Source organism: Asterias amurensis, chromosome 15 (assembly GCF_032118995.1).
Source record: "Asterias amurensis chromosome 15, ASM3211899v1".
Taxonomy (NCBI): Eukaryota; Metazoa; Echinodermata; class Asteroidea; order Forcipulatida; family Asteriidae; genus Asterias; species Asterias amurensis.
The window spans coordinates 15,993,682-16,005,034 of record NC_092662.1 but is presented as its reverse complement, the minus strand read 5'-3'; the positions used below and the strand labels follow the sequence as shown (position 1 = coordinate 16,005,034).

Below are 11,353 nucleotides of genomic sequence, written 5' to 3'. Positions count from 1 at the left end.
GCTTGTTTCTGCTAAGCAGTTTGTATTTTCTGGTTAGTGCAGTCACTCTCAGAAATATCCAAGATGTAATTTGCTCAGCTAGGTCTTGGGCCATGGTCCAAGATTGAGTTGTGCTTTGCCTGATGAATATCACAAACCTGGTTTTACTTGGCGTATACAGGGCATAAACGTGTACTGCTCCTGAGTCAAACTTATACGGGTTGCTTTACACAATGTAAGCGTTAGTAGTTTGGTGTACTGTACAGCTAGGTCTTGGGGCTTTGGTTCTAGACTGAGTTGTGCTTTGCCTGACTGATGAATATCACAAACCTGTAACCTTTAATTTGGAAAAGTACAAAATTGTGTATTTTTTTCAAGTGGTTAAAGTTGTACTTCCTTATCAAACTTGTACTAGATCAGGAAGCTTTAAAAAAATACAAAATGTATGCGATTGCAGTTGGTGTACTGTACAGCTAGGTCTTGGAGCTGTGGTTCGAGACTGAGTTGTGCAAAAACCAGTGTGAACCAGTGAAAAGACAAACTCATTGGTCGCCGCTTGCTATGCGCTGAAGGACTAGCTTATAAACTGTATGGGCCCTGACATGTGACAAGCCGGACAACTTTTAGTTCCATAATAGTAACATTTATTTGGGCAAAGAATTAACTTCTTGCTCTATTGCTCTAAACTTACTTTAAGTATTAAACAGTTGGGATTCCCAGCCAGGAGAGCATATTTTCTTAGTCAAAAACTTAACTCTAACTAATCTCCCATTATTCGGTTTCCTTAGGCCTGGAAATTTAACTCGGACAGGGCCTTTTCATTTTGCAATTAGAACTTTGAAACTTTTGAGGGGCACCAAGGCCAAGACAAGGGCAATGCGGTCTCTGTGTAATCGAGACCTGATTCTTTTAGAAATATACTAATGTAGGTTGTATATGTGCATGTAGGAATATAGCTAGGTCCCGGGTCAGGGGTCTGGTGCTGAGTTATATTTCCCCCGCAATGCAACCTTTTTTGGCACCTAAGTGGTTCAATTGCTTTGTCTGTGCTCAAACAAAGAAGCTCTATTGAGTATATCTCTTTGACCTGGTGGAATTTCTGTGTGTTTGGGTGTTTCAATACAAATCAATCTAATTAACATGTATGAACTGAGAAGGTTTCTTTACTCTACCGATTCGGCAATAAATACCAGAATGGCATAGGTGGTGTTTATGCGATCGGGGACAGCCGGAGACAAAGTAATCTCGACCATCTGTTCCTTATATATCTGGTTGCTATCACGTCTTTTTGATGCTTTGCCAAATAACGACCAGAGAGGGGCGGGCGTGGAATTCCTCTTTCTCCACAAACGACCTCATGTTCTTCGCCTCCGTCTGGTCAGGGGTGAGGCGTCTCTCCCGCCTTAAGAACCTGTCTGATAAATAGCCCTACTTGGTGCCCTTAATGATTGAAACAAAAATTGTATTAATTAATGCGGTTGGGACACCAGAATGGCATAGGTAGTGTTTTTGCGATTGGGGACAGCCAGAGAGGAAGTCATCTCGACCATCTGTTCCTTATATCTTGTTGCTATCAGGTCTTTTTGAGCTATGATGGTCTGCCCGATAGCGACCAGAGAGGGGAGGGCATGAACGGCTTCCTTCTCCACTTCAGCTCTCCTGCATTCCCCCTCCGTCTGAGGTGCCGTGAGGCGTCGGTCATACCTCGCGAAGGGGATAATTACCGCCCGACTCAGTGGCCTTATGATTAATTGAAGGTTTAATTTTATAAAAATATTTAATTACTTCTTAACTTTTTTAAAATCTAAATAAGGCCTTTGAATTAAGTAAATGTCTAGCAGTTTTCTCAGTAGTTAGTTGAAATCTATGCCAATTAAGATCTTTGTGAGGGAAATTTATGAAAGAAAAGAGGACTAAATGAATGACCCAATGACCACATTTTGACTCGTCAATTTCGACGGTCATGCCCAGCCCACCGATCACCTTGCTGCGCCTTCTTTTTTTTGATGAAACAAAGCGGACTTCACGGCAAAAAGTAACCAATCCTTGACAGATTTTCTACAAGTACATTTACCTTCATGGACTGATGTTTCTCTGATTGCTGCAGAGGTTGTCACTCTTGCCGCCCGGTAGTAGTTGAGCTTGAGGATTTTCTTCAGTGACATCTCGCTATGATGCTCTGCCCAATAGCAACCAGGGAGGGGAGGGCATGAACGGTTTCCTTCTCCACTTCAGCTCTCCTGCATTCCCCCTCCATCTGAGCTGCCATGAGGCGTCGCTCATACCTCGCGAAGGGGATAATTACCGCCCGACTCAGTGGCCTTATGATTAATTGAAGGTTAATTTTATAAAAATATTTAATTACTTCTTTACTTTTTTAAAATCTAAATAAGGCCTTTGAATTAAGTAAATGTCTAGCAGTTTTCTCAGTAGTTAGTTGAAATCTATGCCAATTAAGATCTTTGTGAGGGAAATGTATGAAAGAAAAGAGGACTAAATGAATGACACACTGACCACATTTGGACTCGTTAATTTCGACGGTCCTGCCCAGCACACTGATCCCCTTGCTGCACCTCCTTTTTTTGATGACACAAAGACAAACTTCACGGCAAAAAGTAAACCAGTCCTTGACAGATTTACTAAAAGTTTGTTCACCTTCTTGAAGTGATGTTTCTCTGATTGCCGCAGAGGTTGTCACTCGTGCCGCCCGGTAGTAGTTGAGCTTGATGATTTTCTTCAGTGACATCTTGCTATGATGCTCTGCCCAATAGCAACCAGGGAGGGGAGGGCGTGGACAGCCAGCCCTTTCTCCACAGACGACCTCCTGTTCTCTGCCGTTCCTCTGTACGATCAGAGGTGAGGCGTCTCTCCTGCCTCACAAATGGTCCAATAAATGCCCTACTCGGTGCCCTTGACAATTGAAGATTTTTTATTTTATTTTTGCCGTGATGTTTGTCTTTGTGTCATCAAAAAAAGAAGGTGCAGCAAGGGGATTGGTGGGCCAAAAAGACCTGATAGCAACCAGATACAAGGCACAGATGGTCGAGATTACTTCGTCTCCGGCTGTCCCCAATCGCATAAACACTACCTATGCCATTCTGGTGACCACATTTGGATCAACAATTTCGACGGTCATGCCCAGCCCACCGATTTTGATGACACAAAGACAAACTTCACGGCAAAAAGTAAACCAGTCCTTGACGGATTTACTACTGGTTTGTTCACCTTTGTGAACTGATGTTTCTCTGATTGCTGCAGAGGTTGTCACTCGTGCCGCCCAGTAGTAGTTGAGCTTGATGATTTTCTTCAGTGACATCTTGCTATGATGCTCTGCCCTATAGTAACCAGAGAGGGGCGGCCTCTCTATCCACTGCAGATCTTCTGCTTTCTGCTCTGTCTGAGCTGCCATGAGGCGTCGCTCGTATCTTGCAAAAGAGATTATGACCGCCCTACTCAGTGCCCTTTGAATTGATGGAAGGTTAATTTTATAAAAATATTTAATTACTTCTAATTTTTTTTAAAATCTAAATAAGCCCTTTGAATTAAGTAAATGTGTTTTCTCATTAGTGAGTTATCATCATCATCAATGCTACTTGAAAATGATCCCCCATCTTAAGTAAATGTTTAGCAGTTTTCTCATTAGTTGTTATTATCATCTTCATCGATGCTACTTGGAAATGATCCCCCATCTTTACAAAGTCAAATCAGGACATTGTAGATTTCAGGGGAGAGTAGGACACCTAGTTGGTCTTGGGAAAGTTGTTTTGAAGCGACCAGACGATATGGCGCACTCGATGATGAATGGAGTGAGTTCGTTGTCCTGTATAAGTTGATGAAGTGGAGATGAAGCAGTGATGCAGATGGCAAGCCATGTTCCTCGCTTTTTGAAGCCAACTTTTTTGTGTAAAATATAGAACCGCTGCGTCAAACAAATGACATCCAGTGTTGGTTGTTGGGAAACCTCCTTCATTTAACTCTTAATTCACTTACTATAATATACCTTGTCCTTTTACACATTTTAACATGGTCAATACTACTGTTACAATACAAACAGGCCCTACAGAGTCCTTTTTTGTGAGTGCAAAGCTGCCTGTCCCAAACTTCACAATCATCAGAAAAAAAAATCATTTTTATTTCTCAGCTTTTTTTTTAACATATCAATGCTGTATTTGAAATGGAGCATTTTATTTCCAACTAGTAGGAGTAAAAAGTACATACTTTGTGTTTTTGTCATTTTGCTAAGAACTGAACAGAATGGTAGTCTAGCGCCCTCAGTTGGTTTATTATTTAATTTTTTTTTTTTTTTTTTTTTTCCAATTTATTCTACTGCCCTCTAGGGGCTACTAATGACCATTGCAGCAAAGGTACCGGTGCTTAAAATGGCGGATCACTGCTGACATTCTGTGTCCTGTGCATGCAGCACGTCGGTGGGTGTAGTAAACACTTTGTGATATCCGATTTAGATCTTTGTGAGGGAAATGTATGAAAGAAAAGAGGACTAGGTGAATGATTGGTGAGTGTACTATAAACAAATGGAAACTTTACAAAATTTGGATCGTGAAAAACAAATTAACAAACAAATCCCTGGAATTTTTTTGATGCACAGATTTTTTCCTAATTATAATTTGAGTCAATAATGCTAGTGCTACCATTTGCTCTCCTTTGACCTTTGGTTTTTCCCTTGAGTGCTTCATTAATTTCTAGCTCTGATTTTCACGGACCATGTTAATTGGTGACGGCAGTACCGACAATTGGGGGGCGTCGGCAATCAGTCCATGTTCTTTGCAGAATGTAATTGCAGCATCCTTCGTGGCTAAAGTCTCAAACAATCTCTCCGCGTTCCAAAAGGTAGCCATGGTTCAACTCAGAAAGCATGACAAGATGACTTCAAGACTTCAAGAGCTTCCTTATATAGCCCACAAGAACAATTTAACTTGTCATTTTCGATGGTCATGCTCGGCCCACAAATCCCCTTGCTGCACCTTTTCTCGAGGACACAAAGACAAACTTCGCTGCAAAAAGTAAACCAGACGACGACAGTTTTACTACTGGTTTGTTCACCTTCGTGAACTGATGTTTCTTTGATTGCCGCAGAGGTTAACCCTCATGCCGCCCAGTAGTAGGTGAGTTTTAGGATTTTCTTCAGTGACATCTTGCTGTAGCTAAAGCAGCTGTCATGACGGATGACGAGACCGCGTCTGACACCCCCAATGTGTGCATCCGTTTTAAGCTGAGGTGGAGATGTGATGTCATAGGTCATGGTAGAATCTTGCACCCCTTGGACTGTCGCCTCGAAGCGGCCTTTATCTTAGGTGATAAGCCTAACGGATGCATGGAATCCAGGTTTCCCCCCTCATTTGCTTCGATGCCCTTCTAGCTGCTGTGTTTGGCATCAACATCAACAAGTTTGCATTCAGCTTCTGTATTTATGTGTATGGCATTGACGTGAACATCTTCCTGCATTGTTGCATCAAATCCCAGGGTAACATTCTTCACCTTCATTGCTATTTCAGCACATTTCAGATCGGCTATGGTGTCATTTGTTCTACCGTGTTTTTGTGTGGGACTTTCGTGAAGACTACCCCCTTCCTGTGGCGTTAGTGATCATTAGTTTTTGTATGTTGCCTGTACGGTCTTGATTGATTATGGAGTGGTAAACCTGGGGCAGGTGTGAAGCACGTATGTTTCTCATTTTAATTGGTCTCAAATCGGACTTCACGTTTCTGATTTGGCATGAAAGCCCAAGTACGAACGAGAAAAAGGCGACTATTTTGCATACTGTCCATCTGACACTACTGTTTTTGTTTAGGTGAAACGCTTTCAAAACTGATTTTGGAACTTGTTTGTAACAGTTGTATTTTTATTTTTCATAGAGAGTGAACTCAAAGGAAAAGAAGAGGTGTTTTAAAAACTGAAGAGTGAGACGAAAGGCTTTCTTCAATTGTTTCAGACGGAAAACAAACAGAAGGAATGTAAGTTGTATTGAGCAGTTTGAAACACTGGCGTACATTTTTTGTTACCAGACTTGGCCTTGAAGTGGGTCATTATCTGTTTTCTGTCAACAATTACGCCTATACATAAGTCATCTGTGAAAGTTTCAGTTAAATACAGTGGAGCCTACTTGTTGAGAAAACCACCTCTGGCTGCGTTGAGGACAGCATTCATAAACAACATTCAAAGCGTGGCATGCAGGCGATCTTTGGAGATTCATATTTTGTTGACAGACTTTTATGAATGTCTAATCGATGGGGGGCATATCATATATTTTCTTGTAAACAAAGATTCATAATCTACATGATGTCAATTCTAATGTTCATCTTCAATTTTTCAGATACTGCGTTCCCAAAATCTGCTCCCTGTCTGGACTCAAAATGAAGCCATCACTTCGTAAGAAGCGGATCTTCCCAAGTAACTTAGGCGACCGTTTATCGGTTAGCTTTGCCGTCTGTGAGCTGTTCGTAGAGGGCTTCTTTGAACTGTTGGTAATCCTGCCTCGTCTCTACCCAGAAGCCACCACGTCTTACTGGCTAAGTGTCGCATTCGGCCTGTTTCTATTCGTCAATACACTCGGTAACATGTTTATGTCAATGGCCACCGACCTATCGTCAGGGATCTCGATACTGCCTTCTGTCTTAAAACCATCGTGGAGCTACTGCCCCATCTGCATGAAGAACTCCCCGCCGCGTTCTTTCCACTGCTACCAGTGCAATGCGTGCATCCTGAAACGGGACCACCACTGCCTGTTTATCGGCAACTGCGTCGGCCACGCCAATCAACGCTACTATTTGATGAGCGTCATGTATATCAGCTTCGGGGCCCTTTACGCGAATTATCTGAACATGGACTTGGCATTGGAGAGTGTCGCAACAAACCTTAACTTTAAGACGTTGATAGCGTCGTTCACTCCGATCTTCGGTTGGCTGCTCGGCTTAACGGAGTCGACGTCGTTTTTCATCGCATTCCAGAGCGGCACTTGTGTTCTAGCATCCATTGCATTTACAATCCTCTTCATATTCCATTTACGTATCACATTAAGAGGGCAAACTACGCATGAACTTCGACGAATCCGAGACCGGTCCTACGACCTCGGTGTTGTGGACAACCTTCGAGAGGCTCTTGGTACCCGCTGGTACCTGGTGTGGATATTTCCTGCAATCAGTTCTCCGCTTCCGAGTGATGGCCTCCATTTTAGGAAGCGTGATTCGACTTTACTTGAAAATGTCAAGGACATGTGACTAGATTTATAAAACCTTTATAACAATTTGTACTATCATTTTCTAGTGTCCCTGGGGCCTCTCTCAAACCTTGGCCTGTGCTCCAGGCTGTCTGCTGATGTTCGTACCACTGCGTGCAAAATACACGCTGCTCAAAAAATGTAGACAGCTGAAGGCCAGGTTCATACGCGCCACGATTAAAATTTGTGTGCATTACGTGGTAGCAAGCTAGAGACGGAGCCCAAGTCGAGCTTTGAGAAAGGGCCCATGTGTTGAATTTATAGATTCTTGCTATCATACTTGGAGCAAGTTCGGGTTAGCGACTAGACTTGACCAGAGACCGAATATCGGGACCAGAAACTGTGATGTAGATCTTGACGGTCCATGTGCATGGTTCGATATAGTCAATCTCCCTGTGCTCTTTGGTTTCTGGTTAATGTGGTCAGGTCTAGTTGAGTCGAGTCGCACCTGAACTTGCTCCAAGTAGAACCAAATTTGAAAGTACATGAAGTAGGATTAGCAGCTTTGCATGGGTGGAGTGCAATCAGGTGAGGTTGGCAGTAGCACCACGTTTGCACCATTTAATATTGGTATTAACTCAAAATAATTATTAGCATAAAACCTTACTTGGTAACGAGTAATGGGGAGAGGTCGATAGTATAAAACATTCTGAGAAACGGCTCCCTCTGAAGTAAGGTAGTTTTCCAGAAAGAAGTAATTTTCCACGAATTTGATTTCGAGACCTCAGATTTAGAATTTGAGGTCTTGAAATCAAGCATCTGAAAGCACACAACTTCGTGTGACAAGGGTGTTTTTTTCTTCGTGCAACTTGGATGACCGATTGATTGAGCTCAAATTTTCACAGGTTTGTTATTTTACGCATGTTGAGATACACCATTTGTGAAGACTGGTCTTCGACAATTACCAATAGTGTCCACTGTCTTTAAGTAGTGGTGGATGTGAGTTGTCAACCAATAGTTATTCTCAAAACCAACACTATATACCTTAAGCATGTTGCAGCCATCTTAAATTTTTCCCATTGAGATCTATGTAACCAAACTGAGGCTGGAAGAACAATATAGTCTGGTTCCTATTTGCAAAATAATTATTTGCAGTCACTATTGTTGTTCGATACAAGGAACAGGACCAAGATGGAGACAGCATAATAAAGGTCTATACTTAAAAGAGATATACACATAGTGCTACTAAAATCTGACCTGAATTCTGACCTGAATGACCTGATGATGTAGACCCTTTCTGAAGTCACAGCATCGTTGTTTCAGTGCAACAAGAATGTATGTATGTCACATTTTCATTGAAATTGTATGTTTTCAAAAGGTGCTTTACTGTTGCATGAAAATTCTTGTTAAGATTGGTGCGAAAGTTAGGTATAATTTTCTTTTTTACAAACTTCCTTTAAAGGAACATCACTAGCCATTTGTGTACCAAATGTTTGATTCTTACATTGATTTGTATAATTATTTAGTATTTTCCCCGAGTTATTTTGAAAACATCTACAGGCCTATTTGTACTTTTTTTTCTATTTGTGCTGTATATTTCAATGCTAGATTGATCTAAAATGTGCTAGATGGTTACTTTTGTTTTATAAATTATTAATCGATACATTTAAATAACTGCTACATAGTATGTGTGGTTATCAAATTGATGTTTATAAAATGGACACACAAATGAGTTTAACCAAGTTTACAAGTAAAAAAAAACAACTAGCAATATAGAATTATTTTTTTTCTTCTTGAGAGTGTAAAATCAGATATCAAGTTCATTTTTAAATCATGCATTAACACTTTTCATACCAATTTATATGATATGTTTGTACTAAACTTACGCTTGTTATGTATCTATCATTCTGTCTGCACCAATGCATAGTTTAAAAAAATCAAAGAAAATAATATAGAACTGTCATTTTCTTCTTGAGAATGTGAAACCACAAATGAGATTCTAGTATAAATCATGTGTCACTCTTTATGTACCAATTTAAACAAAAAATGTACTATTAGTTATTTAAAGTGAGCAGCTGTTTCTACTAATAGTGTAAGTTTATCAATTGTAAGTTTATCAACTGCAAGTATGTCATAGTTTCTATGTCTATTAATAACCACTCACTTGAGATTTTCAGTCTTTGTTGTTGCCTCCAAGATTATTTAATGTCTGTACTTACTTTTCATTTACAAGGGTTTTGGTCTTGAAGTTTTCATCAGCATCTGGCAGTGTTGCTAAGTTCACAAGGCTAGAGCCTTGTACACTATTTTGGCAACGCCTTGTACACTTTTTCGGCAAAATTTGACAAGTTCACAAAGCTGTAAGAGCCTTCTACACTTTTTCGGCAACATTTGAAAAGTTCACAAGGCCTTGTGACTTTTTCGGAAAAATTAGAAAAGTTCACAAGTGTACACTTTTTCAAGCAAAGGTTCACAAGTTCACAAGCCAATAGCCCCATAGACTTGTTCAAGCAAATTTTGACAAGTTCACAAGGCTATATAAATAGCCTTATATAATTTTTCAAGCAAAATTTGACAAGTTCACAAGCTTGCAAGGCAAAGCTTGTCAAATTTTGCCGAAAAAAGGTACAAGGCTATAGCAAAAATTTGATAAACGCTCGACTTGCCTCTTGATTTTTTCAATTTTGCACAACAAGAAATTCCCGTTAACCTAAATCTCTGAATTCTACTCACTTTTGTCAGCTGTAGGCCTCAATAAAGTACAGTAGTTGTCATTATAAACATTCACCCTGGAACCCACTTCCCCTTAACCAGTGATCTTGACCCACACGCCTACTGCTGTTGATAGAGAGCAATCTTCCTTTTTAATCGTTTGTCAAGATTATTATGGCAAGTCTTGTTGACTCAAAACACTGTTTCCGCGAATCACACACAACAATATCAAAATCCGTCTATATTGGCGTGTTTAATTTGTTGTTGTATTATTAAAATTATTGTTTAGGTATTTATTAAACGATGACATATGTAACTGGCGCCGTAGCTAGTCCAAGAACGTGTCGGACTGGGAGCTACGGGACCCGGGTTCAACTCCCGTGTGTGGTTTTCTTTTTTGCTTGGACGCAGTGAGTGAATGATTTAAGTAGTATAAAAATCATCTCCAAACACCAACGGGCACTGTGGCGACACGGTGCACTGGATAGTTCAATTGCGTGCTATCCAGAGCTGGTACACCGGTTCGAATCCCGCCCGTACCAAGAGGGACATGACTTTTACTGCTTGCACCAGTAATGGATTGGGGTCCGTCATGTCTATCCCCAAATTAGGTGTGGATGAGTAATACCGTGTGGGAGAGTAAAGGAGGGACCGGGACCGCAAGTCCCTTAAGGGTTCTAATGGGTGATCACCACGCTGGTTTCGATCAGACTTTGAGTCCCCTGAAAGCCTGGTCGTCACTCTGACTAACTCTTTGCACAAATTTACTTTAACTTTATTTAACTTTAACAACTGTATACCAACAACATTTATAACCAATTTGAGCCAAAAACTGAAAACAAAATTTGACAAGTAGGCCTACACAAGGCATTATAGACTATGACCTTGTAGACTTTTTCGGCAAAATTTGGAAAGTTCACAAGGCTATAGCCTTGTGACTTTTTCGGCAAAATTTGAAAAGTTCACAAGGCTATAGCCTTGTGACTTTTTCGGCAAAATTTGAAAAGTTCACAAGGCAAAATGTGTGACCTTTTCGGCAAATTTGAAAAGTTGACAAGGCTATAGCCTTGTGACCTTTTCGGCAAAATTTGAAAAGTTCGCAAGGCTATAGCCTTGTGACTTTTTCGGCAAAATTTGAAAAGTTCACAAGACTATAGCCTTGTGACTTTTTCGGCAAAATTTGAAAAGTTCACAAGGCAAAATTTGTGACCTTTTCGGCAAAATTTGAAAAGTTCACAAGACTATAGCCTTGTGACCTTTTCGGCAAATTTGAAAAGTTGACAAGGCTATAGCCTTGTGACCTTTTCGGCAAAATTTGAAAAGTTCACAAGACTATAGCCTTGTGACTTTTTCGGCAAAATTTGAAAAGTTCACAAGACTATAGCCTTGTGACTTTTTCGGCAAAATTTGAAAAGTTCACAAGGCTATAGCCTTGTGACTTTTTTCGGCAAAATCTGAAAAGTTTACAAGGCTTTTGACTTTTTCGGC

At 40.5% G+C, this 11,353-nt stretch overlaps 1 protein-coding gene across 1 annotated transcript; it reads left to right on the top strand.

The window, feature by feature from the left end:
• The first annotated feature begins 3,379 nt into the window (after positions 1-3,379).
• Positions 3,380-9,307, top strand: LOC139948350 (probable palmitoyltransferase ZDHHC24). The gene is made up of 3 exons (XM_071946490.1): positions 3,380-4,492; positions 5,853-5,951; positions 6,311-9,307. Exon 3 carries the CDS (start codon positions 6,351-6,353, stop codon positions 7,212-7,214), a length of 864 nt encoding a protein of 287 aa, XP_071802591.1. The 5' UTR covers positions 3,380-4,492; positions 5,853-5,951; positions 6,311-6,350; the 3' UTR covers positions 7,215-9,307.
• The last annotated feature ends 2,046 nt before the right edge of the window (positions 9,308-11,353 follow it).

Bases quoted from the DNA above. Each gene is read 5' to 3' on its own strand.
- LOC139948350 (XM_071946490.1), top strand. From the start codon at position 6,351: ATGAAGCCATCACTTCGTAAGAAGCGGATCTTCCCAAGTAACTTAGGC.